Source organism: Notamacropus eugenii, chromosome 2, assembly GCF_028372415.1.
Source record: "Notamacropus eugenii isolate mMacEug1 chromosome 2, mMacEug1.pri_v2, whole genome shotgun sequence".
Classification (NCBI taxonomy): domain Eukaryota; kingdom Metazoa; phylum Chordata; class Mammalia; order Diprotodontia; family Macropodidae; genus Notamacropus; species Notamacropus eugenii.
In genome coordinates, this window is record NC_092873.1 from 19,480,332 (window position 1) to 19,508,162 (window position 27,831).

Here is a 27,831-nt window from a genome sequence, read left to right on the forward strand (position 1 = left end):
CACAGGATGGTCCTTGGACCCTCAGCAGTTGTGACTATACCTTGGTTCCCTTGAGGGCTTCCTGTGAGAACATTGTCCCCAGGCCTATCTCTTACAGTTAATTCTAACTGTCATGGAACCTTGGTCCTCTTCCCTCCCCACTTCCAGTTCAATAAACATTTATTAAGTGTCTGCTGTGTACAAATAGAGGAGGGACTATTTCCTTTCTGTCTCTGTATCACCTCACAGTGAGCCTAGAGCCTTGCAACACAGTAGGGGCTTAATAATGGTTTGTTCAGTTTGAATTAAATTACAAGGCCCCAAACTCAATGCTAGAAATTTCAAGAGAAGAGTCTTATGTTCCAAGCACTCGAAATCCCCTTTCCTGGTGTTTACTTCCAAAAAGCTGATCAATCAGTGGAGGGACACGAGGCCTCTGCACAAATAGGGGTCATCTAGGGTATACTCGCTGGCAGAGGAGGCACGGGGCAAAGAATCTGAGATTTAGAGCTGAGAAGGACCCTATTCCAACTCTCCCATTCTCCACATGAGGAACGTGAAGCCCAGAGAAGTTAAAGAGTTTGCTGGAAGTCCCAAAGGTAGGATTGAAACAGAACCATGCTAGGAGCTAAAAGGAAAAATTCACACAAAACATTCTGGGAAAATCTGGGGAAGGAGAAAACACTTTTTGGCCAGGGTTTAAGGGTGGGGGGAATCAGGGAAGGCTTCATGAGGGAAGGGGCCCCTGAGTTGAGCCTGGAGGAAGAATGATCCATTGAGCAAAGCTAAGGGGAGGGGCGACATTCCAAATGTGAGGGATAGTCTATGAGACTCAGAGACCCTCAGAAATGTAAGCAATCTCAGAGGCATCTAGTCCCACTTGCACCTGAATCAGAATCTCCCCTGAAATTTCCTCAATTGCCCATGTGGCCTCTGCTCCGAGACCACCAGTGAAGGGTAGTTTGCTGGAGATGGCTCTAGTGGTCAAAAACTCTTTCCTGACCTCTATCCAACTTCCACCCACCGCCCTGGGGCTACCACTGAGAAGGGAACCCAGTCAGCCAGAGTGGGACCAGCCAGCTAGGGGGGGACTGGCCAGCTGAGAAGGGGAACAGTCAAGCCAGCCAGAGCGGGGTTGGCCAGTGGTGCTTCCTCCTCTCTCTAGGTTCTCAGCTGAGGGGCAGAGTAGGAAGTTTCAGGGACCATTCTTGTGGTTTCCTGGTGGTCCCTCTTGGTCTGAAGGCCCCCTCTGGTGTGGTCTCTCCAGAGGCTCTTTGTGACTCTTTGGGTTCATAGGTCACAAGATTGTGGGAGCCTGTGAATAGAAAGGGAACACAGAGCCATTCAGGTGTGACAGATGAAGAAACAGAGGCCCAGGGAGGGGAAGTCACCTGCTCAATGGCTTGTTGTCCAAATCAACAAGCATTTGTTAAATACGTACTATGTGCCCGGCACATAGTCTCTGTCCTTAGAAGCTAATATTGTCCTGAGGGTGACAAAAGAATTGTCAGGAAACAAGGCAGTGTAGAAATGAAGAGAAAGGACAGAGGTAGTCAATGATGATGAGAAAACGGAGGAGGTTATGGTCAGGGGAGGCTTCTTGGAGAAGGTGGCATTGCCAATTGGGCCTTGAATAATGCAGAGACTTGAGGCATGATCTGGGATCTGGCCTGCTGGTCTGGAAGACACAATGCAGTTTCTGCCTATTCAGGGAGCAGGAGGTGAGAGCAGCTGTGTTTGGGTGCCTTGCCTCTGAACAAGAGAGGGAATTGGCTAAGAATTACATTTTTCTATCACATGTCAAATATCTATGGTCTAGGATTCAGATACTCTATTTTAGAGGTTCAGAATCAAAGCTACTTTCCCTGGTGGTTCTAAAGGGGAAGATCATAGCTGGCCCATTTTCATTCAGTTTAGTTCTCTCCTACCAAACTCTGACCACACAAAAGATAATGGTCAATTATTATTAAATAGTAATAATTACATATTTATTAAAACACATAGTAAAATAGATGTTGGAAAAATTGTAGAGTTTAGGGTAGATAAGAGGAAACCCAAGAGTAAGTGAACTCTTCGACTTAGGAGGGAGATGGCATCTCAACATGGGCAAGGATGAAGGGAATGATCTCAGAGTCAAGGAATATGTGGGGGAAGGGGTACATATGGGACCTCCCCAGCCTAAGTTCTGAAGACTCCTCCAACTTGACTTAGTCATCTTTCCTCACTGGATCCTCCAACTTGAATTAGTCATCCTTCACTGGATCCTTCAACTTGACTAAGTCATCCTTTTTCACTGAATCCTCCAATTGGACTTAATCATCCTTCTTCCTCACTGGATCCTCCAATTGGACTTAGTCATCCTTCTTCCTCACTGGATCCTCCAATTTGACTTAGTTATCCTCCATCATCACTGGATCCTCCAACGTGACTTAGTCATCCTTCTTCACTGAATCCTCCAATTTGTCTTAGTCATCCTTCTTCCCCGGATCTTCTAACTTGACTCAGTCATCCTTCTTCCTTACTGAATCCCCCAACTTAACCTAGTCATCCTTCCCTGGATCCTCCTCCAGATCCCACTGTCTAACCACAGGATCCTTCATGGTTCCGTCCTGCCCTCTTCTCTTCTCCCTCTAGACTGTTTCTCTTGGGCATCTCATCCTCTCCCATGGATTTAATGACCTTCTCCATACTGATCATTCTCACATCTACCTCTCCTGCTCTAGTCTCTGCACTGTCTTCCAGTGAAGTCTTGCATCTTTGAGACATCTCAAACTAGACATCCATTTCAAACTCAACAAGTCTAAAACCCATTGTCTTTCCCATCAAAGTCTCTCCTGTTCTGCTCTCCCAGTTACTGTAAAGGGCATCACCCTCCTCCCAGAATCTCAGGATCAGAACCTCAGAGTCATCCTGGACTCCTCACTCTCTCTCACTGCCCTCCCCCCCGCCCCGTCATATCCAAGCTGCTGCCAAGGCCAGCTGATTTCACCATCTCTCTGATATGACCCTTTCTTTCCTTGACACTGCCTCCACCCTGGTGCAGACCCTCATCACTTTGCTCCAGGACTATTGCAGTAGCTGTTGGTGGGTCTGCCTGCCTCAAGTCTCTCCCCACTCCAGTCCAGTCTACAGTCCCTAAAGTCATTTTCCTAAAGCCCAGGTAGGATTATTTCATCCCCCTACTCACTAAACTCCAGTGGCTTCCTATTGCCTCCAGGATCAAATATAAAATCCTCTGGCATTCAAAGCTCCCCAAACCTATATTTCCAGTCTTCTTATCCCCCCCAGCCTCCTCCCCAATACTTTTTGATCCAGTGACCCTGGCCTCCTGGGGTCTCCATGAACAAGCCCCTCCATCTCTTTGCTCTGGGCATTTTCTCTTGTCTCCATGCCTGGAAGGTGCTGCCCCTAATCTCTGCCTAGTGACCTCCCCAGCTTCTAAATTTTACTGAAAACCATCCCCACCCCCTCCTAATTCTAGCACATTTCTTCTGTTAACTGTTTCCTCTTTATCCTGCCTACAACTTGTTTGCACATATTAGTCAGGCTAGTTAGTTAGTTAGTCTCTCCAATTAAATTGTGAGCTCCTTGAGGGCAACTTTTGCCTTCTATTGTATCCCCAGCAACTGGCACATAGTAGGCACTTTAAAATGTTTGATGAATTCAAATATTCTTTGCCCTTCCTACTTCTCTTGCCTCAGTTTCTCCACATGGACTCAGAAGCTTTCAGAAAATCAGTAGGTCATATCTCACTCTGTGCACAAAACACAAAACACACGGGGGTATTCATCAGGGAACCTGGGGTGGCAGTGCTATGTTTTTTTGCTTCTTACACACAAGGGCTTGATCTCTCGTCTCTGTGACTTTTTCCTCCATATCTGGAATTCACTCTGTCCCAAGTCTCTGGTTTCCTTTAGGCTCAGCTCAAGTTCTACCTTATTCTTCAAGTCTTTCCCAACTCCCCTCATTGCTAGTGTGGCCCTTCCTTCCAGGCTACTCTGTAATTATCTGGTATTTGTTAATTACACATGTCCATTAGAATCTCTCCTGACAGACTCTTTAGAGCAGGGACTAGCTCATTTTTATCATTGAATGCCCTGTGCTCAGTATGGTGCCTGGAACACAGGATGGGATTAATAAATGCTGGTTGATGAACTGATTACAAACTAGGTGCTAAACTCTGTTGTTTTTCGTTTCTCAAGGATTCATGTCATCTTGATGTCATGAAAGCCATGAGTCTGTTGCTCTGGGACAATACCTAATTATTCCACTTTTGTGATTCAATTCAATTGAAGGAGAATTTAAAAATAAAAAAATTTATATTGAAGTCCTTTGCTTTTATATCTCATACATTTCCCTATAATATGTCCTTTCTCTTCTCCCCATGGCCTCCCATCAAAGATTTAGAAAAGAAAGGAAAAACTCCTAGTTGGGTGAAATTACCTGTCAGTGAAAGTCTGACATTATATACAAACTTACTATACACCCTCCCCAGTGCCCCAGAGACCTCTGCAAATGTGGGGGGTGCCTACTCAAAGCTTTTCTTTCAGGCTAAGCGTCGACACAATCATTGAATGCCCACTATGGGTCAACTACTTTGTTAGGACCTGGGGATAGCAAGACAATTTTCTCCGAAACAGTCTTGCCCTCAAGGAGTTTAAGCAAATAAGTAAATAGGATGCATTTTTGAGAGGGAAGGAAGGCTAATTGTGAGGATGAGGAATAGCTTCATGGCCCCCCCAGGAAGGGAGGGATTCTGGAACGATAACTTCTGAGCTGGAAAGGACCTTGGGACATCCAGATCTGCCTCCTTCTTTTAAAGATGAAAAAACTGAGGTCCACGGAGGGGCACTGACTAATTCCCAATGGTTGTAGACATCAGAGGCAGCATTTGAACCCAGTTCTCCCAATTCACAAGTCAGCATGAGGGAGTAGACATGAAAAGGGAATGTGTTCCAGACACCAGAAGACCATTTAGGCAAAGAGATGGAGGTGAGAGATTGCCTGTCTTGTATGGGAAATAGTTAGAATAATAACATATCTATCTATAATATATTATATAATAAATAGGATAGAGAACATAGGAAGGGGAAAATATGAAATTAGATTGACAACTAAGTGGGGAGTTAAATTGTGGGGGGGCTTTAGATCCCAGGCTAAGGATTCAGAAGCAATAAGGAGCTTGCTACTGAAGTTGAGTAGGGGAGAGGGTCAGATGTTTGTTTCAGGATGTTAAGTTTGGCTGCTGCATTGGAGAGGCGAGAGATTGGAAACAGATTGGGAGACCAATGAGTAGGCTTTGGCAAGAAGTGAAGGGAGAGGTGTTGAGGGCCTGGACCTGACCAGTTGTGGTGTGAAGAGAGAAGGGCCAGATTCCAGAGAGACTATGAAGATTGACTAGATTTAGTAAGGGGCTGGGGGTGGTATGAGTGTGTGAAAGGAAAAGTCAAAGATGCCTCCAAGGTCATCATGGTGACTGAGGAGAGATGGCACCTGGGACAGAAATGGGGACTTCTGGAGGAGGGTTTGGAAGAAGGTTCTCCAAGCAGAAGATGCTCAGTCCCTGAATTCCTCCCCAACTCCCAGAGAGAGACCTGGCAGCCTTTATTATTCCCTTAGGACAGATGAAGAAAATGAAACTCTGAGAGTCTACGCTGAAATGTATAGAGTTCCAGGGTTAGATTCTGGGCAATTTTATTATTTGTAAAATGGGGAAAATAATGCCTAGGGCCTTGAATTCATAGGGTTCTTATGAGTGGGAGCCAAACATAGTTGTGACTTTCAAATGGAAAGATTTAGGATAAAGGCGCCTAATCTTTAAGGATGACATCAGTAGCCATTGCCATGTGATGGGCTTTTGGGAGAGGTAACAGGGAAGTGTAGACCTGAACCATGCCCCCTCCCCACTTTTTTGGTCCTATCAGTAATAACCTTCCTAGGACCAAGGCTTGCCTCTTCTTTTGCACTTATCCCATTATGTTATATACTGTAGTTATCTGCACATATATCTTTTTCTCCTCTGATATCAACTTTTTATAAAGGGTAGGGCAATAATTTGCTAACAGCTACAGGAACGTCCAAAAAAACCTACCAGTTTCACTCTACCCCTCTAGTATCGCTAAATGATGCTTCAGAGTAACTTAAATGATTTAGTTGCTAATTGCCAGAAGCATGATGATAATTAGGGCAGTAGGCAGCTCGGCCTGGAGTCAGGCCTCAGATACTTCCTAGCTGGGTGACCCTGGGCAAGTCACTTAATCCTGTTTGACTCAGGTTTCCTCGCCTGTAAAATGAGCTGAGGAAGGAAATGGCAAACCGCTCCAGGATCTCTGCCAAGAAAATCCCAAATGAGGTCACAAAGAGTAGGACATGACTGAAAATGGCTGAACACTAACAACATGATGGGAATTGCAAGGAATTTGCTCACCCTTAGGCTTGAGGGCATCCTCATTGAGGAGGAACTAAGGCAGGCAAAAGATAGATGACTTCAGAGTCATTTTGGCTGTGCTGGCTGGGTGGGTACAGCTGTGGGTCTGACTCACAGAAGAGCTGAAAGAACCCTGAGGTCATGGACTGCCTGATAGAAGCTCTTGAAGTTCCCTCCCTCCTATCAATCCTGTGACTCATTAGAAATCCTCCTTACAGGAAAGATGCCACCTGACCGCTGCAATGCAGAGGAGAAGCAGCAGGTGGCGGTAACCACTCAATGGAGGAGCAGCCTTAGCCAAGAAACAGCAGATGGCAGCTCAGCAGAGAAAGCAGCCCAGCAGATGACATCAGTAGCTCTGCGGGGGAAGTGGCTTTGGAGACAGAGTTGTGTTCCAACTGCAATATCACCTAGGAGTGTGTTATGGGGCTGCAGGCTGTAGAAGAGTGTGCCTTCTATAACTGTGGTAGGGGTTTATTCCCCCTTGTTATTTGCTATTCTGCTTAATTAAATTAGTTAAATAAATCAATTAATGTTGGATTCCTATATTATGGCTTTGTCTACTTTGAAGAGTTGGAAAATTTGAAGAGATGCTGACCCCCAAAGTACTTTGAACCTGGCTATTGCTCTCTGAGGGCTCTGCTGGAGGAATCCTCACTCCATTGATGTCTCTCTCAGCAAAGTAAGTGTTTAGTAAAATTGGTTATATCTTGCATGATTGTTTAAAAAAATCCCTGGACATGAAGGGTTTGCTGAACTTGAGGTAGTCTAAAAAAAGCCTTTATTGTGCTGAGTTATTCATTGTAGAGTTTCTTATGAATGAAGGGCCATCTGCTGATGGTGAAAATAAACCCTTTACTGAGGAAAGCAGTAGTAGATTCATAGTCCAAGGACCCAGGTGTAAGTCCCAATGATTTCTATGGTCCCTTCTAGCTCTAAATCCCATGACTGGAATATGAAGCTTGGGTCTGAGTCAAGTATTGTGGTGCCTGCTAGGTGCTAGGTGGTTCAGGGGACAGAGCAGGAAATCTGGTGTCACAAAGACCTGAGACCAAATCCAGCCTCAGACTATTACTAATGTATGATCCTGAGCAAGGATCTTAACCTCTGTTCGCCTCAGTTTCCTCAATTGTAACATGAGGATAATAATAACATCTACCTCCCCAGGGCCTTTGTAAAGATCAAATGAGATATTTGTAAAGTGCATAGCACAATAAATGCTTGTTTCCTACCTTTTAGCATAATAGCAAGTGTTTAATAAAGGTGTGAATTGGGTAAACTGGAAATGCAGCATTCAGTCAATAAACATTTAGGAACTGCCTACTGTGTACTGAGTTCTAGGACAGCCACTAAGTTTTGATGAGACACAAGCCCTACCTGCTTTTAACTCCAGGGAACAAGATGACTCTCCCAGGTTAAACTTGTCACTTCTAATCTCATAGCCTGGCTGCTAGCTCAAGCCTTAACTTCCTCTCTCCCTTCTGATTGGAGGGCTGGAGAGTGGGCTATCAACATCTTCTAATGCCTTCTTGACAAAGGGCAGAAGAATCTGGACTTTGGGGCTCACTGCAGTCTGCATCTTTGCTCAGCCTAGCCCCTCACAGCCTCCTTTGGTGAGTTATCTCCCTTCCTCCCCCATTGGACTATCATTCCTTGAGTGTAGGGATTATCTTTTTTTATTGTATTCTCAGCACCTAGCACGGTGTCTGGCACTTAGTGGGTGTTTAATAAATGTTTATTGGGTTAGAGTGGATTCCTCAGTGCAGCCCAGACTAGGAGGAGGAGCTCCCTGACCCTCTGGTATCACAGCCCAAGAGAGAGCTGACCCATGCAGGTTCTGAGTGAGGCCCCCCCAGCCCCTTCCTCTTTCTTTGAGTCTTTGGACATCTCTCCAAAGCATAGAGGACAGATGCACCAGTCCCAGAAGGATAACAGCTATTCCAGGCATAACTCTGCTCAGTCTGAGTCTGGACTTTTTTAGGTTTGTTGAATGCTTTTCTTCCAACACAGTGGATAGAGTACTGGCTCTGGAGTCTGGGTTCAAATCTGGCATGACCCTTATTAGTCTAACTGTGCGACCCTGGGCAAGTCACTTAACCTCTTTGCCTCAGTTTTACCATCTATAAAGTGAGGATAATAATAGCACCTACCTCCTAGGGTTGTAAGTGCTTCGCACACAGTAAATACTGTATAAATGTTAGCTATTATTATCCTTCTCAAACTGAAACCCAAGGAGACCCAGAGTGCTGCTGGCCCAAGATGACACAACTAATATTCAGGTCTTGACTGCAAGTGCCTCACTCCTTCCACCACCATTCATTCATTTATTAGGTTTCAGTATTCTGAGGCTGTGGGGCAGGTGCTGAGGAGGATACACACGTGAATATTAAGAATGATTACAGCCATAACAAGTTTGAAGTGCCCTATGAGGGAAAGAGGAAAATGGTTGTCTTCATTATTCAGAAGCCAGCATGAGCCCTGCCCTCAGAGAGCTTCTCCGAAGATCTGCTCTCTCCTGGGAAAGACATGGGTGGATGGAGTTCTCTTTCCTTTCCTGGGCATCAGAATCCATTGAGACCATCGATCCCTCCCTCCTGCTCAGTCCAGGGCCTGCCTACATCCTTTCCCCAGGAGCTTCCTTGCACCCCTTGGAGAGTGTAGTCACTGCCCTTTTGGACACTTGCAGCTTGGATCTGTCAGAGCCTGGGGGATTTGCAACCAGATAGCATTTCTGGAAATAATTGGAAAACCAATGATTCCCCATCCCCTTCATAGGCAGCTTGGTATCTATAAAAGCACTAAATAGCATCCCAAAGGTGAGGCTGTGGCTCTGAACTCCACTGGGTTTGTTTTGGATAATAACAATAACCCACAACAGCTGAGCACTCTGTAAACCTTAATGTGAACTATTGGTATGTTCACAGCAGTAATCCATCAGCGAGCATTAATTAAGTGCCTACTGTGTTCCAGATACCCTAGGATACTGAAGGCTGACGACCCAATCACCTTACTCTCAGATCAGGGTTACCATCTCTTGTACAAAAGGCTTGTTAATAGATTTCCCCATGAAGTAACTCACTTTTTCTGGGACTTCCCATGGGAAAACTCCCTTTGCGGTCCCCCACTCCCTTTAAAGGGCTGTATCCTATTACTAGAATGTAAGGTTGTTGAAGACAGGAGCTGGCTTCTGTATTTGTATGGCCAACTCTTAGGGCTTGTGCTGACACCCAGAATTATTTATTAAGTGCGCACTTAACAAAGACTTTTTACTGCATCCCCTCTCATTTGCTTTCACATAAAGTTTTTGTGAGGTAGGCGCTATCACATCATATCATATGACATCACATCACATCATGTATGATATCGTATTTCTTTTTATACCCATTCTCTCACTGGAAAAATGGAGATTGATCGTGTGAACATGAGCTGCATACACAGTAAGAGTCAGACTTGGGATTTGATCCCCGGCATTCCTGATTCCAAGAAAAATATCCTGCCTATTTTAGGGAGCACAGATGCCTCTGGTTTGCACACGAATTGATTGTTGAATGAGTGAGCGAGAGAGTACACGCCTGGCAGGTGCAGGCAGGTTGGGCTGCGTCTTGCCTGACCCAGGAGCGGCGAATGCTTCGATGCTCAGGGGACTGCAGAGCCGTGCGGGAGGCTTCCATGCGCTGTCGGGGGGAGTTGGGTTTGTCGCTTTAAACGCATACCCGCGGGCACACATTGGCGCATACCCAGGCGCGCACACCCAGGCACATACTCACGCATGCCCGCACGCACACTCTCCCCCCACCTCGCGATCTCTTCTGGGAACGATCCCTGACTGCGGCGCATTTTGTCAGTGAGTCTGCCCGCTCCGGCTAGGCTGGCTCGCTGCTGACGCTAGCCTCCAGATTTGCCTGCCACCCGGTTAGTCCACCCGCAGCGTTTGCGGATCCCCTAGGGCAGGGGGCTCGGGGCTCGGGGAACGCTCCTTCAGGACCGCTGCCACTGCAGGGGCTGTTGCGGAGGGCGGCGTGCCTTGGATTGGGCAGGGCAGGGCAAAAACTGGGCAGTGCAGACTGGGCGTGAAGCCCTGCGGGAGGAACCGCGGGGCTGGGGCTGGGGCTGGGACCCGAGCTGGGATCGGGGCTGGGGCTGGGACGGGGGCTGGGATTGGGGCTGGGACTGGGGTTCGAGCTGAGCTGCCTACTGGAGCCGCGCGCGGGAGGGGACTCGGGCAGTGGCAGGGCGGGGGCTGAGGGGCTCTTAATGGGCAGGGACTGAGCGAGGGACTGAGGCAGGGTGGGGGTCTCTGAGTATCTCCAGCAAGCAGCCTTGGACTCGGACTTGGAATAGCAGCGCCCTCCTGGAGCTCGGTGAGTGGTATGCCACATCTCATTCCTCATCCTACCCCCACCCCAACTCCACCCGACCCTTCCTCTTCTTCGAGGACATCCTGCCTGCCTGAGGAGCAGCACTTATCTCCCCTGGCTACTGCATGCTGTCTCCTCCCCAGCTCCCCTGGTGCTCCTGCTCAGATCCTGGTGCACTCCCTTCCTCCCTCCCTCCATGCCACCATCCCCACTAGACAGGCTACCAGGGTGGGCAGAGGGTTATAGCAAAGTGGGAAGCATGGGATCTACAGACAGAGGAACTGGGTTCCAATGCTGTCTGGCACTTATTACCCAGGTGACCTCAGGCAAATCCTTGCCTCCTCTCTTTGCCTCAGTTTCCCCATCTGTAAAATAAAGAGGAGGATGATCTCTAAGCTCCCCTCCAATGTCTAATCCTATAATAATCATTGCCTGGTGAATGAGGACTTAGTGGGGGCCATAGCTCCAGAGATGAGCCAGATTGAAGAAAGGGGCGTGAGGGGCAGCTCCGCATATTCAGGGGACTGGGGGGCGGAGCTATTAGCTACTAAGGTGCCATTGGTAGGAATTTGTAGCTATGGGGATGGGTCTTGGCTAAGAGAATTCCTAGCTGGGGTTCCGCCATATTCTTAGCCATGGATGAAGAGAGAGTCTGGTTTTTGCTCCTCCCTCCCTCTATTTGCTGGCTTTCAGGCCCTTCCCTGTCAAATCGCCACTTTCAGGGTCTAGTAGGGTCTCTGGATTGACTGGTTAGGATCTATACAGGTCATGGTGCAGAGGCTTGACACTGTGGAAAAGGGGCGTGAGGAGCCCTAGGCACTTGTCATCCTTTCAGAGAGTCCCCAGAGGGCTCTGGATGGTTCCCAGTCATTTCTTGCAAACCTCTTCCTTTATTGCCAGTGCCAAGTGCTCCGTTGGAGGTGCCTGGCAATTCCCCAGAATTCCATTGTGGCCTCTCTGCTAACAGTCTGGTGCCAGACCCACTCCCAGCTCCCTTGGAGGTAGAACCCATTCCCCAAGAAAACCTGCCATCTACGGTTGCTCTGGAGCCACTGGGGGATTCTTGGCTCCTTGCCCCTCCCCCAACATCTAAGGAGCTTGGATATAAGAGAAATGATTTAGGAGCCACAGAAAGGATCTTCATTGTCCTGTTGGATGGAGCCCCTGGGAAGAGGGGTCTTCAAGGACAGGGTTGGATTGGGCTTTCTATTCTGCATCATCCATGGAGAATGAGGCCCGTTGGTCCCAAGCACTTTCCTTTTAGCAATCAGAGTTAGAGATTTGGACTTAGAAGGCACTTAGGGATAACTGAGGGAGAGAGAGCTTGAGAGACTTGCCGGGGTCATATACCTAAGATGTGTCTGAAGGGGAATATTAACCCAAGTCTTCTTGGTGCCAAATGCAGGGTTCTGTTCACTGTATTACTCTGCTTTTTTATGGGATCATAGTGTGAGTACTGCCATCTCCATTTTACAAAGAAGGAATCTGAGGCTCACCCAAGGTCAGACAGCAATTCCATGTCTAGTCCTGGATTTAAGTCCAGGCAGGATTTTGGGACCAGCAGTTGACCCATCATTCCACACTGATTAGTATCTTCCAAATGGGGAAACTGAAGCCCAGGGTGGGAAGGAAGGTTTTCTAATGTCACCCAGGATGTCAGAGGCCCACCTAGGACTGGAACTTAGAACTCAGGTGTGCTGTTTTCATCTTCTGGCACAGTGAGAATGAGCAGGCTGTTCCCATCCAGCCTCCTCTTGGATGAACCACTGTCATCCTTGGCCAGGTGACAAAAGAAAGTCTCAGAAAAGATTTCCCTCCCCCACAAGTCCCCAAACCCACTGGGGGCCTGAAAGCAGCAGCAGCCTCCCAGCATGTGAGGCACCTCTCTCCTTGGTGCTTCTTGGAGTAGGCCTCCTCCAGCTGCTGCCTTCCCCGTGCTCACCTGCAGAGCTGGAGAGGAAGGGAGATGCAAATGTTGTGTGACGTAACATGGGATAGCAGCCGCCTGATGAATGACTCTCTCTGCAGCAGAGGTGGCATTCCAAGCCAGCTGGGCCTGGGCCAGGGATGCCCTGGGAGTGGGAAAAACTGGGCTATATCCCCAGGGACTCACTCCTCAGCAGGGAGCTGGATGGCAGAGGGGATGGGATGGGAAAGTGCCCAGGCTCTGCTGGGAACCATTAGCCAAACATTTCTTTTATCTGGCCTCAGTTTCCTCATCTGTACAATTCAAGGGCTGAGCTAGATTTCAAGTCCTCTCCCATTATGATGTTATGTATTCTATTCTAAGCCATGCTACATATGAACATAAATGACTAGAGTGAGGCTCTTCTGGGAAGCAGAAATTGATAGAGGGAACGAAGGTAGCAGAGTGGGTTTGGGGGTGGGGGAGCCACCTCTTTCACAGTCTTGGGGAGGGCTGTGTTCTGCCTCCAGTTTGGGGTGGATTGGCTCTTCCCCTTGGCTTTTCCAAATAGGTAAAGGGTTTTTTTTTTTTGCCTAAAATGGGCTGGACCAAGCTTAGAATGTTCCCTTGGTATAAGGAGTCTAGACCATAAGTCAGAATGCAAAGTGAGGCTGTAAGTCAAAGCTGTTATTAAGAGGCAACTGTGTGACCTTGGGTAGGTCACTTCCTTTGCCTGAACCTCAGTTTCCTCCTCTGTAAAATGGGGATACTTGCACTATCTGCCTCTTACAAATTCACTCACATGCATGGTCAATCACATCCCTGCACCAGAATGTGCCCTTCCCTCAGCCTGCTTAACCTCCCTACTTTTGGGGGAAGGCATTGTCTCCAGAAGACCTCAGTTAGAGATGCAAATATTATCACCTGTAGAGAGGTTACACATGGATCACTTAGTTATTGAAATAACATAGATTCATCCATCAGACTGACTCGCTGTCCCTGGAAAGATGATGGAGCCTGGGCCACTGGACAGGTAAGTCCGGATGGGGGGTGGGGAGAGGGGAGAAGGAAAGGTTAGGTCTACTGGGGGCCTGCTGTAGAAGGCTCGGAGGCAGCTTGGGGACCTGAATTGCCTCTAAGGGTGGCATGAGAGCAAGAAGGCACAGGAAGTCATTTTCCAGAGGGGGAGATAGATCCAGCATCAGCTAGTAAAGGTTTATGTCAGGATTAGAACTCATATCTGACTCCCTGCTAGACTATAAGCCTCTAGACCATGGGACAGTGTCTCTCCTCTCAGTGGAGTTGCTATGAAATTGGATGAACAGATGTTGAGGGTCTCCCAGCCCAGAAGGGATCACTGTTTGAGCAAATATTCTCTGTCCAGAGGAAGGAAGGCGAATCCTCACTTTGCCCAGAGGCCAGGAGCGGAGCTGTCCACACTAGCAGGGCTCCAGGACACCAGGGGAGAGGTCAAATGCTGAAGTCATCTTTATGAGAGACTACAAGAAATGACCAGCAGGAGGAGATGAGAAAAGCTTAGGTCCAGCAATACAACAAAAAGTGGGAGGCTTGGGCAGGGTTCCCACCGCCCCATATTGGGCCCTGCTCCCTAAGCTAGACCCCTCACATTGTCCCATGGACCCCAGGCCATCATGGCAGACCTAGCCCCTTCCTTGGGTAAAGCCTGTCCCTGCCTCCCCTACTGCCCAGACAAACCTTTCTGGGTGACAATTAAAGGGAGGAAAAAGCCCTGAACTGGGGTGTTTCCTCTTCTGGCTCAACCACAATTCAGCTGTTTGACCCGAGGCTTGACCTCTCTGACTCTGTTTACTCATCTGCCAAATCAGGTCTGGCCTCCTGGGAGCCTCTCCCTTTCCAATGGTTTTCAATTTCTGGCCCCAAAGGACAAGATGCTAAGAAGGAACAGGCTGCTATCCTCAAACCATGACTCCTTCTACCAATCTCCTCACGAAGGAGGAGCCCAAAGAAAAGGCCAGCATTTATAGCCCTGGGATTGGTCAAAGCTACCCTGGAATCAAATCATGATATTTGTACAGGTCACCTGGGGTGGTGGGTTTATACTCATAGGTCCTGTGTTCAAGTCCCATCCACAATGACTAGTCTTTCCTTCTCTGTACCTACATTTTCTCATCTGTAAAATGATGAGCTTGGCCTAAATCAGCCCTAAATCCTCTGATGTGATCTACTTATCCCAGGTTTGCAAGCCCCTTGTCTCTTATAGAGCCATCCTGGGGGAAGCAGGGAAGGCATTGACCCCATCTTAAAGCTAAGGAAATTGAGGTTGCCTGAAGTCAAGTCCCTGAGGCCAAGCCTAGACTAAGCCTAGAGGTGAAGGTGAAGTGGGTCTAGATGGAGAGATGGCAGGACTGTGGACGAGGGAGGTGGGCATTCACTGTGCCAAGCTTAGAAATTGTAACATTCCCAGGGGCCACCCCCCATTCTCAGCCCCATGAGGAAGAGAGTGGGGAGGTATCCAGTGTGTGAGGGCCCAATACTAAGAGGTATTTATTTGAGATAATGGATTTTTGGAGTAAGGAGCATTGAGGAAAAGCACAACCCCCCCACCCCCACCCCCCACTATAGTCATCCAATCAGATTCTTTTGGTTCTTCAGGCTCTTCTTTCAAAATGCAAATAAATATCCCTAGGTCAATGAAACCTATTAGTCACCTACACCTTAGTCTGAATAATTCCAGTCTGCCAATTACATCAGTTGACCAAGATCCCAGGATTTAGTACCAACATGAATTGTAGATATCTTCAGAGATGAGGGATCCCACCCTATACCTTGGTAGAATTTTTGGCCTAGGGATGTATGTATGAACTCCAAAATCCTCAAAAAGGCCCTTCTACAGAACAGAAAAGACCTTGGTCAGGTATACACAACTTTTTCAAACTGTATGGAAAAGATGCGCACACTGAAGAGTCTGGCTGGTCCTAGAGAAGGATTTGGTCATCTCTGCAAGGATCCTAAGAGGAGAGTTACAATTAAGGTGCAGATTGGTGGTGTTTTTTGGAACCTTAGATGAGGATTCTTAGCTTGGAAAAAGTTAGGAATTCTTATTCTTGTCCAACTCCCTCACTTTATAGATGGGGAAACTGAGGCCCACAGAGAGGAAAGGACTCTCCCAAGCTATTAAGGAGCTGAGCCGGAATTTGGATCCAGTTTCTCGTCCCTCCCCCCCCCCCCCAATCTCATTCATGCTCTAAGGCATGCTGCCTCAACTGAGGATGAGGGAGGCAGAAGAGGTCAGCTGGGAAGCCCAGTGGCCAGGAAGAAAGATCGAGGACTCTGGCTGACTGGAGGGGCCCTTGGGGGCACTGGGTATTGTAGCAGGGGTCCTCGGTGCACTCTCCTTCCACATACCCTGAGATAGGAGCTGGTTGCTGATGAGGACTCCTACAATTCTGAGCTTCAAAGCTCAGCTCAGAGGACACCTCCAACAGGAAGCCTTCCATCATCCTCAGTCAGTCATTTAGTTGGGCACGTGCCCTATCCCCTAGTATAGCATAAGCCCCCCAGGGCCAGCAACACTCTTTGAATTGAGATGGAGGGAGGCAAGGACAAACGACCAACATCTGGAAATACCACATCGAGGGAAGGCAGAATTGCAGGCTGGATAATTTTTTTTATTATTTTTTCTTTTTTAGGTTAACATACACATTTTGAAAACAAACACGTGATTGGTGCTTATGTTTCTGCCTAATTATTTCGATGTTGGTTGTTTTTCTTGGATGCTTGTTTGGTTAATGAGGACTAAGGTTAGAAGAAAACAAGGAATGAGCTAAACAAAAATGGAAGAGAAGATTCTTACTTTGCCGTTTTGCTCAGGGCCCTGGGTAGCGACCAAGCGCTACCGAAAATCCTTCTCTATTTAAACAGACTCTGATGATATGACGGAGACTAACAATCACAACATTTATAAGGCACATTAATATAGCTTCACGGTTTCCAAAACGCTTTTCCTCCTATGAGAGAGGATGTACAAGTATGATGTTCCCCTTCTAGAAAGAAACATGCTCAGAGACTTTCAGGAACCTGCCTAGGGTCACATAGCGGGACTCGACTCCAGGTCTCTGGCTCGGAGGCACCTGGGCTGGGGACAAGAAGGTGGGCGAGGGGGAAGGATGGGAAGGCAGGCGCTCCTCCTTCAAGGTCTCTTCTCAAAGGCCCCAGCAGAACCTGCTCAGTCCAGTTGGGAGCCAACGCTCGGGTCCGTGGCAAGAACTGGAGAGTTTCTCTCATGTACCTCTCCTGTCACTGACTTAGAGTTACTTTTCTTGGCCCTCTCCTAAATGGTGACTGCCATGCAGATGGGACCTGTCTTTTGCAAGTTGTCTCTCCCCCAGAGCCTAGCACATTTCTGGACGTAGCGGGAGTTAACATAATCAATGGGGGTTGAGTCTTGAGATGTTTGTGGTGGAAGGAGGTCTATGCTGAGTGCCCAATGAGGGGTGGAGCCAGGCAGGCCATGGGAGAGGTTAGGGAGGGCGTGCCCATGGTGGGCTAGGGAAGTCAGGTGGGGCTTCTTAGGAAAGGGGACATCTTCCTGGCTGGACACTCCCTGTAAGATGTTCTTGTTTTTCGTGACACTTTTTTGGGGGGGCTCTGGACCTGTGATGTATCTCAAAGGTAGGTTTGGCAGCTCTCTGGGGACCATCACTCAGAAGCAAAGGCTAGCAAAGCCTAGTCCCCTGCCCTGACTGACCACCTCTACCTCTGGGTTTCCTTTCCAGATCTCGGGGGACATGGCTGTGGACATAACTGAATACCATCTTAGCGGTGAGTTAGACCAATAAGAACACTCCACACGTGCCGGTGAGTTAGACCATTAAGAACACTCCACATGCGCCCGGCACTCAAGGTTGCTCAGAGCCTGGCCCCACTCAGCCATGTGGTCAGTAGAGCGGAAGCTCTGGGAGGGCAGGGATGGTGTCCTTCATAGCTCTGTCTCTCCCATGTCTAGCACTTTCCCTCAATAAAGGTTTGGTGAAATGCACTGACTCGATCCTCACAACACCTGTCTAGGGGAGGGGGGCAGGGTGGCTGTAGGCCCCAGGGGAGGAGTTCTGGTTTGCTCAAAGTCATCACTGGGCTGAGATGAGAAGCAGCCAGGCCTCTGGACTCAGCCCGGGGCTCAGCTCCAGTCAGACAATTTTTCTGATTCACTCAAGTTATTTTTTTGTTGGGAGACTCCCATTCAGAATTCTCTGGATCCTCCCCACCTCTCTCGCCCACATACAAGACCCAGGCTCCAAGTCCCTGCTAACACACAATCTGCCTGGGAAAGGGGGAGGGGGGGTCTATGCCATCACCCTCAGCCCAAAGGGAAGGTGCTGGGAAGGCAGCTGAATCATCCTCAGTTCCAAGTCTGGGAGTTCCCTGATTGGTCCTCCTGCAGCCCACCACTTCCTCCTGCCTACTCAGGAGCAGAACTGAGGGAGGTGGGGAGGGGGGAGGATGACAAGACAGGTGTGGGAGGACCCCTCCCCCTTGACTGCTGAGGACCAACCATCTCCATCTGGGTTACCAGCCCTTCGCAGTTGGATCCTTCTGCACCTTGGCCTTAGGGGTACTGGGGGGCGGGGGGCTGTCTGCCCACTGACTCCTCCCTGGAGAGACTCACCTGCTTGGGAGGGGTTAGAGAACTGAGGGGGTGGTGGGGGTGGGTGGTTTTTTGGACCCATCCTGACCCAGGAAGAGCTCATATCTCCATAGTTCTTGGCTTTCTTTACAGCAGCTCCCTAAACGGGGCAGGGTAAGTATTTCTATCCTTATTTTATAGATGGGAAAAGTGGGACCCAGAGAGGGGATGCCAGCTCCCCCAAGTCACATAGCTAGCTAGGTGAGAAACCTCAGAGGAGGTCTAGAAAGATGTGGCCTCCTTGAGGGCGAACTTTTGGGTTTTTTGTCTTTGGAACCCAGTGCCCAACACAAAATAAGCACTTTGTAAATGCTTGGTTGTGGGCTGACTTGACAATTACCTCGTCCAAACCCTACTGACAAGATTCTAATTTGAAATCATGACTAATAGATATCTACCCTTCATTTAAAGACTCCCAGTTTGGGGGGCCCACTAGGTCATCTGGGACAATTTTAGTTATGAGAAATCTCATCTTGCCCCCTGACCCCAATGGCCTCTGCCCTGCATAGCGCCTAGTTCTGCCCACTGTTTTTGATCCATCAACCTGACAGGTAACTCCCAGATAGCTCTCCTCACCTTCTTGAGTCTTCTAACCAGGCTAAACATGGCTATTGCTTCCAGTGATCCTATGACGTGGGCCGGGCCGGTCAACCCTAGCAGAGCACAGCATGACTAGTACTGTGCCCCTCTTAATGCAGCCCAGGATTACGTTCACTTTCTGGCACTACATCGTGATGAAGACTCCTCTGGAGCTTGCAGGCCACTAAAGCCTCCAGAATTTTTCAAATGACTGCTTTCAAGAGCTAGCAGGGTCCTCGCTCACAAGGAGCTTTTCGGCAAAGGTAGATGACACTGGTTTACGGTGTCTTTGTGGAGACTTGTTTTAGGGTATGGATGCTAATGTTCTTTTCAAATCTGAAATTCTGTAATTCAGTCTAACCTTGCCCCTGCGCCTCCCATCTCATTCTAGGGAAATTGATTTTTTGGACCCCAATGTTGGCTTTGACATTTATCCATAACATTTCATTTTATCTGATTCAGCCCAATGCTCTAGCCAGTCATTATTTTTTTTTTTTTTGGATTCCAGACTCTACCACTGAGTATGATGACTCTTCTAGCTTTGTGCCATCTGCAGTTTCAATAAGCATGTCTTTCTCCAAATATGGGAAACAGCCCAGGCCAAGCACAGATTCCCTGGGGCACCCCGCTGGAGGTGGACAATGAACTATTCACACTCCTCTGTTTCCAGCTGTTCAGACTCTCCTCTGGTCTACTCCATCATTTCCACAAGAGTACCTGGTGATACTCTATCAAATGTTTTGTTAGAATTTAGGTAAATTCCATCTGATCCACTAGCTTAATAGCCCTATCAGAAAAGGAAATACAGTGAGCCTGATAGAACCTGTTCTTGATGGAACCAGCTCCTTTGCTAGATGGGACACTAGCCCTGCCTTTAGAATTTTCCCGTAAAGCACAGTCAAGCTCACTGGCCTCCAGAGGTACACTCTTTCTTCTTCCTTCTTCCCCCGTCCTACAGTATCTGCCCTGTTCTCCAAGATTTTAAAATGTCACTGATGGCAGCTCAGCAGTCACCTGCTGGCTTTCAGGGTTGTGAGGAAAGCGCTTTGTAAACCTTGAAGCATGAATCCATCTTTGGGATCTGTGATTTCATTGCTGGATATCTCTTCCAACAATGCAGATGGCAACTCACCCTTCATCTCCTCATCCTGTGCAGCTCTGGTCTGTGTTATCCTTTTAAGTCCACTCAACACTCTAGGGACCTTCCTTGCTTTCTCCTGACATCACGAGGACACCAGTGGGGCACACCGGCTGATCCTCAGTGAGCCCTCTTCTCTTGCCATGTAACCAGGCTGCCTTCTTCTTGGATCACAACTCTCCCTGATGACATCCCTTCTTCATGTTTTTCTCTAGAGTTCCTTAAAAGTCAGATGCTACAGCCTGGTTCCAACCACCAAGCACCTCTCCATGGCCCTCTGAGTGGTCCTCGCTTTTTAATTTTTTTTGGATGCTGTAGAGTTCTGTGACTCACAGCCATATAACAATAGTGGAATATTGGTCATTAAAAAGATAGGCCTTTGTTCCACGGAGAAGTATGGGGTTATTAAAGGAGCTTTGCAATTTCCCAACAACAATCCAGCCTGCTCTCCTTATATTTAATTCTGGGTCAAACTTACCATCCATTTGTAATATTTATCTAAGATTACATCTATATCTATATATAATATATATGTATGTATATATGTATGCATGTATATATATTGATGGACAAGCTCTACAGTTTATCTAATTGCAAGCCATAATCTGAACTACAGTTATTCTTCATCCACTTGATTATTCTTGTGTAGATGGTCAGGCCAAACTCCTTAAGTGATCGCAGATCTCATTCAGGAGGGTTTGGTACTATCAATACAATGTCATGTTTAAAAAGAAGCACTTGGGAGACCTTCCCTTCAATAAAGAATACCTCTTCAGCCTTCATCACACTGGTAAACACTTTTATCGAGTGCATATCTCCTTGTTTCATGCCTTGCCTAACGCTGATGATTCCAGTGAGGTTAAATGAGGTTGTCCTGTTATTTTATCTTTCAAGGGATCTTAAATCATTTTGATGTATGGATAGGAGACAGTTTGCTGAAAGACAGCTGTTAAGGTAATTACCAAATTACCAAATCAAGAGGTTTTTTTGTTTGTTTTTAAAGAATCAATTAATAAACACCATGGGATCTCATATTCTTGGCATCTATCAATTGAATAATGGTAAAGATGCTCCTTTATAGACTATTGCTTGCAAAATGCTGCCTGTTCTTTACTAATTAACGTCCCTTAAAATTAAGGATGCCCTGGATGCATGTGTGGACTATTCTCATCCAGAGATGGGAAAATAGACATATTGGTTGGTAGGTATTAATGTTCTTCAAGTCGCATTAAAAAAAATACTAACAGGGCCCAAGACTTTTTCCCCCCATGCCTTTGGTATTTCTTCCTTCAGACACCTTGTGAATGGCCCCCACCACACACACACACAATTGTGTTGTCTCCAGCACACAGCTCATCCAGGTACATCTGGTCCAGGCTAACTGCTATTTGGGTCTTTTTGCTATGGTAAAAATATATTGGTTAAACTTCTACATGAAATGATTGTAATCACTTTCTTCTGTCCATTTTTTTTTTTTTGGTCTTCAATAACTTGTTTGCATAGGTCAGTAATTCTTATATTTTTCTAATTTTTCTTCTTTTTTTTTAGTTTGGCACTCATTTTGACTTTTGCTCATACCAGCTGGCAGTTGATGGTATCCAAACAACTGATTCAGGAACGACTCCCACATTGGTGTCCAGTCTGTTAAAATATAATCATTTTGGGTCATATTACTTGATGCTCATCATGCCCAGCACCTTCTGATTCTTTTCTTGAAGAAAGAGTTTACAACGTACACAGGTGAAGCATCTGTGTAGTTCACGAGTCCGATATGGCCCATCTCATTACTTATTCCTCATTCATATATTCCAACATATTTTTCACTGTCCTCACCCATTCCTTCCTTTGCATTGAAGTGAATGAGCATCGTATACATTATGATCATTTAATTTGGAGGGGCCCATTGAGTTCTGGGTAATTTTTTTTCCACCTCTTCATCCTCTGTAGTGGATGTTGGTACATCAGTGGCAATTGTTTTCATGGTGGGCTTCTTGTAAATTCTTATTATGGGCACTTCCGTACAAGATGACTGAGTGTCCCTTGGGTAGACGAGATGACATTGCTGGTGGCCTCTGCTCAAAACACATTTGCCAGCTTCTTTCTCTGCCTCTCCAAGGAGTACCTGTGAGCTGTCCTTCTGTTTTCATTGCATTTACATCAAGAATGTCAAGATTGATATGATTCAGTCTTAACTAATGTGTCAACTTGGTGATCACTGGACAAGGACCTCACGTTTACAGCACCAACACCTAAGTTTGAGTTTACAGATGATTGAACAAACACAATTCTTAACACTTGGACAAATAGCTCACGTTTACAGCACCAACAGCTAGGTGAAAGTTGATGGGTAGTTGAAAACTTGGGTTTCTTAGTACTTGGACACAAAGTTCACGTTTACAGCACCAACACCTAAGTTTGAGTTTACGGATGATTGAACAAACACAATTCTTAACACTTAGACACAGAGTTCACGTTTACAGCACCAACACCTAAGTTAAAGTTAATGGATGGTTGAAATCATGCAGATCTTTCTTGCATTTGCCATCTTTTTTTTTTTTGTTTGTTTGTTTACCGCTCATTTGGACATCGTCTCTGTAGACTAAGAAGGGGCTGCACAGGGCTGAGGGCCATTCTTCTTTGCTTCCAGGTTGCTGTGGCCAAGATTCCATCACCTGGTGGCCAGCCTGCTGGTGATGGGCCTCTCCGCACTTAGCTAGGCTGGTCCTCAGACACAGACTTGGTCTGTTCCCGGGACCGTACTTGAAGTCTTTCCAGCATGGTAGGACCTGCCAGAGCTTCTGCTCCGCTGGCATAGCCTTCAAGAACCCAGGGTCACCTCCACGCCACGATGAGGCACCGGAGTAGGGCTTTGTGGAGGAAAGCTCAGATCTATGAGTTTTTAGTGACATGAAGTAATGGAAACTGGCACCACTGACCTTAGGATTCGTGAATTTAAGAGTCATGGGACCTGAGTTCAAAGTCTGACTCTAACACTCAAGGCCTGTCTATGCAACTTGCCTCAGGCAAATCACCTAATACCTTGGTGCTCCAGTTGCTTCATCTCTAAAATGAGAGTATTGGACTAGACGGCCTCTAGGATCCTTTCCATCTATAATCCTGGGGGTTATGTGGCTTCAGGTTGCTTTGCTTTTTTTTTAGATGACCATATCAACTGATTCATGGGAAGCTTGCAGACCACTAAAACCTTCAGATCTTCTGCTCTTAGGCCTGCCCCACCTTGTACTTGTGAAGGAATTCTTTTGAATGGAGATGTAACTCTGGTTTCATCTTAGATTTGGTCCAACTTTTGAGGCTGTTGAGATATTTCTGAATCCCAATTTTGTTATCCAAAGTGTTAACAATGTTTTTCCTTTTTGTTGAATATTCTAAACTTTACGATGCTATAAGTCTAAATTCAATTAAACAATTGAATAGCCCAGGGCCAAACACGATCCCTGGGGCACTCCACTGAAGACCTTCACCCAAGGTGGGCTCAATGCATTATTGACTACTATTCTGTGAGTCCAGACAGTTAACCAGTTTGGAACCCTCTTAATGGTACTACTAACTAGCCTATACATCTCCAGCTTGTCCACAGGAAACACTTGGGGAAGCCACTTAACCTCTTCCTCAGCTTCCATTTTCCCATATATAAAACACTAAATCAATACTTTAGAGCTAGTGTTCCGTGGTCTAGCAATACTTTGACACAGGGAATGAGATTCATCTAGCTCTAGACTCTTCTTTTTTGATCAAGCCAGCTGGGCTCTTTGTGGCTGCTGATTCCTTTTTGAGACATTCACTCATTACCTTCTTTAGTCTTTGTTCCAGAATTACACCAGGAATTCAAGCCAACCTCCAAGGCCTGGAGCTTGTAAACTCCACCCTCTCCTCTTTTGACAACAGGGGTAGCAGTTGCCTTTTATGTTCTGCAGCCCCTCTCCTAGTCACCTTCTCTGAGCTGGAAAGGAATCCAGAGGCACCAAGTCCAACCCTCACTAGACTCCTGTCCACAACATCCTAACTTTGGGACCATCAGTCTCTTCTTAAAGACCTCCATGAGGGAGAGTTGACTCCTTCTCCAGGCAACCCCCATTCCATTTCTGAAACATTTTGTTTCAGTCTTTTGGCAACTTCCCTGACTCCAACACTCCTGTTACTGCCTTCCCTTCAGATACTTGAAGACCCAAGTCTTTTCTTATCCAAGCCAGCCCTTCTCAGCTCCTCCCATCGACTCTCATGGTATTTGCTCAATTTGAATGAATCAAATGTGGCATGACCATGAGACCTCATACCAACTTTGTCAGCCTCCCTAAAACTACTCCCTGAGATGAGGTCTGAGCAAGGCAGACTTCTGAAAGTTGTGTTTCTCTGAACACAGGATAAGATATTCCACCATCTTGCAGAGATTACAGGCTTATCAACAGCCTCTTCTGCCAGACATCCTGGTACCCTCTGGCTGAGGCCCCCAACCTCAGAAAGGATCATATCGGGTCATGTCTAATTCCACATCTCTCTCCTCTGTCCAAGCCCCTTCCTCTCCACTTATATAACCACCATCCTGGTTCAGGCCCTCATCCTCTTTCACCTGGCCTCTCACAGTTCCCTCCCCATGGGTTTCCCTGTCTCAAGCCTCTCCCTGCTCCAAGTCATCCTTCCCCCAGCTGCCAAAGGTGAACTTTTTCACAGCAGGTTGGCAAACACCACCCTCTTCATCAGTAAACTCCAATGGCTCCCTGTTGCCTCGGAATCTCTTCAAACTTGGCCCCTTGTGGCCTTTCTAGTCTTACACAATGCTCTAGCTGTTGCACATACAGGATGGGCTATCTCCCACCTCTGTGTCTTTGCCTTGGCTCTCCCCATGCCTTCATCACTTTTGGAGTCTCAGCTCAAGCATTCACTTCTCTATGAAGCCTTTCCTGGGCCCTTGAAACTGTTTGAGTAACCCCTCCTCTACCACCTTGGGGTACGTATTTATGCGTGTACATATTGGCTCCCCCACTGGAATGGGAACTGGGCACAGGGCTTGTCGCTGAGTAGGCTCTTCATAAAGGCTTACTGATAAGTCAAAGCAGTAAGCTGCGTTCTTCTGTCCCTTATCTTGGTTTTCCCTTCTCTCAGAAGCCAGATAAAAATCTGAGTAATTCTGCTCTCTCTCTAGCCGAGGCTGATGCCTTCCTCTTCCTCCTTAGCTCTGCCCTTGGCCTTAGATCATTCTGACACTTGGTGCTCTTGGGGCATTCATGAGGACAGGTCACGGTTTGCTATTCTGTGCCTTTACAGGGGTTTCTCTCCTCTGCTCTTTGGGTCTTCAGGATATCAATTCTTGAGCTTCTGGTCCCTCCTAGAAATTTTGGGGATCCAGAGAAGCTCCCCAGCCCTCCTCTGAGCTCTCTGAAATCTACTCCTGCCAATCTAGGCCACCTTGGTCCTCCCTCCCTGGCACTGCCTTGAGAAGCTTCAGCTGGGGGCCTTTTAGACAGGTCTAGTGGACACTAGCTATGTCCATGTTTAGGATCAAAATTTTCCCAACTCATCTCCTCTGTGGAACCAGAGGGTGCTCCCAAGCCTGACTTGTCCCCAGGCTCCTGGGGCCTTTGATTCTTGGTGGGCTGGGATTGGGTTAATGATGCCCAATTCACAGGGACATTGTCTTTATGTCCTTGTCAAATCTTTAAAATATGAGATTCCCTTTCTTCACCTAATTCTTACCTTCCACTGTTCCATTAGCTGCAAGGAAGAGGGCACAAAAGGGTGAAAAGGTTGGTGAAGTAAGGTGAGATCAAACTTGGATGTGGCTCAGAGGCTTAGGCAAATACAGGACACCTGCGTGCATGGATGTGTACCCCCATTAGAACGTGAGCTTTGACCATGTGATTAACGCTTTCTGATGGGCGGGCTCCTCAGGGCTCTACTAACAGCAATTGCCTGGTTCTTTCCCAGTTATTAAGAGTCCTCCCGGCTGGGAGATTGGGATCTACGTCACTGGGGCCCTTGCCTTGCTGGGGGTCGCTGCTGTGAACCTGTGGAAGCTTTGCAAATCGGGCAGCTTTCCCATCCCATCTCCATTCCCAAACTACGACTACCGGTATCTGCAGAAGAAGTACGGTGTAACCTATTCGGAAGCCAGGCAAAAGGTGAGGGGGGGAACCGCCTCCCTGGGGATGGGGAGAAGCCTGGAGAGGCCCAGCCTTCAGAGCTGTGCCAAGGTCAGTCTCACGTTCTGGAAGAGTGGGCACTCACGTTCATGGTGGAACTCTGGCAAGGTCTCCTTGCCCCTAAATCTCTGTCCCAGCCCCATCTAAGGTGGCACATTAGCTCCTTTGAGTAAGGTAGCAGAAAGCACCTGCTTTGACCACAAAGACTGATTTGATTGGTGGTTATTCAATGGTGGGAGTCCTGGGAGTTGGGGCAGCAAGCTCCAGAACCTCCTCCTTTTGAGGAGCAGCTTCCTCGCTTTGGTCTCTCCCTGCTCCAACCCCTCTCCCATTCAGCTGCCAAGGCATCTCTCCTCTGCTCAGGGAGTCCCAGAGTCTCCCTGCGGCCTTCAGGACCAAGCAATGGCTTCTCAGTTTGGCTCCAACCTGTTCCTCCACAGCCTGGCCCTGTTCTAGCTGCCAGTCATTCTTTTCCTTTTCCTTTCCTTTCTTGCCCTTTATATACAATCTGATCCTACATGCCCGAGGTGCGGCCTCATTGTGGCTCCCCAACGGGACCCCCTCCATCTCCTGCCCCGGTGCTTTTTTGCAGACAATTCCCCACCCCTGGGATGCTCTCTCTCCTCACTTCACTTCTGGGTGTACCTAGCTAGCCTTGTCAGCTGCTAAGATCCTCTAAGGTTGTTTGAGATGCATCCACTTAGCTGCATGCTGTTTCTTGATTAGGACATAAGCTGCTTGAGGGCAGGGGCTGAATTTTGGTCTCCCTGGCACTTAAGAAAGAGCAGTGCTTGACACACAATCAGTGCTTAATAAATGCTCGATGACTGACTAGGGAGAATCGTGGTTTAGGGTCTGTCATCAGGCCCTCTATGACGCCACTCCCAGAGGCCGGGCTCTGTCCCTCACAAGTGCTGAGTATATAAGAAGTGCTTAATAAATGCTTGCCAGATTGACATGGGCTCCTTTTCCTTCCCTCTATCCCCTGGATCCCCAGAGAACAATGGCGTGGAGTAGCCGAAAGACCAGCGAGCGTGGGTCTCCCAGTCGCAAGGACAGCCTGCGCACCGACGATGCCTTCGAGAGCATCAGTGAGCTGGGACCCCTGGAGCTGATGAACCGGGAGCTGGACCTCCCCCCCTACGGGCCCCTCAAGAAGTCCCTATCTGCAGACTCGCTCAATAGCATCTCTTCTGTCAACAACAACTTCGGCCAGGACTTTGTGCTGGGCCAGGTGGAGGTGAGCATCCACTACGAGCCCAGCAACCGCATGCTGCGTGTGGTTGTGCTCCAGGGCAAGGACCTGCTAGAGAAGGAGGACCCTGCCTTCGATTCCTGCTTCCTACGCGTCAGCCTGGTGCCTGAGGAGCAAATTGTGGGCATATCGCGGGTGAGTCTGTCTACTTGGCATGAGGCGAGAAGCCTTTCGGGCTCCTGGGAAGGGGAGTGGGGGGATGGGGCAGAGCCCTGAGTTCGAGTCCGAGGCCCTATACCTAGTAGTGACCCTCCTCTGAGCCTGTGTCCTCCTCAGTAAAATGGGAACAACCATAATACTTGTACAACCTACCTCATGTGCTTGATGGGTGCCCAGGGTGGGTTGCAATCTGCATCACTGGAGAGA

At 47.7% G+C, this 27,831-nt stretch overlaps 1 protein-coding gene across 16 annotated transcripts in view; it reads left to right on the forward strand.

Moving 5' to 3' along the window:
* The first annotated feature begins 488 nt into the window (after positions 1–488).
* The window catches only part of SYT12 (synaptotagmin 12), a 43,922-nt gene continuing 16,579 nt past the window's right edge, over positions 489–27,831 (forward strand). The window contains exons 1-6 of one of the 16 annotated variants that reach the window (XM_072639248.1): positions 489–578; positions 6,625–6,872; positions 6,978–7,088; positions 17,428–17,473; positions 25,996–26,189; positions 27,208–27,600. In XM_072639248.1, the coding sequence (XP_072495349.1) occupies positions 17,440–17,473; positions 25,996–26,189; positions 27,208–27,600 (621 nt within the window). In that variant the 5' untranslated portion in view covers positions 489–578; positions 6,625–6,872; positions 6,978–7,088; positions 17,428–17,439. The other 15 variants (XM_072639252.1, XM_072639251.1, XM_072639247.1 and 12 more) reach the window with 15 other exon arrangements.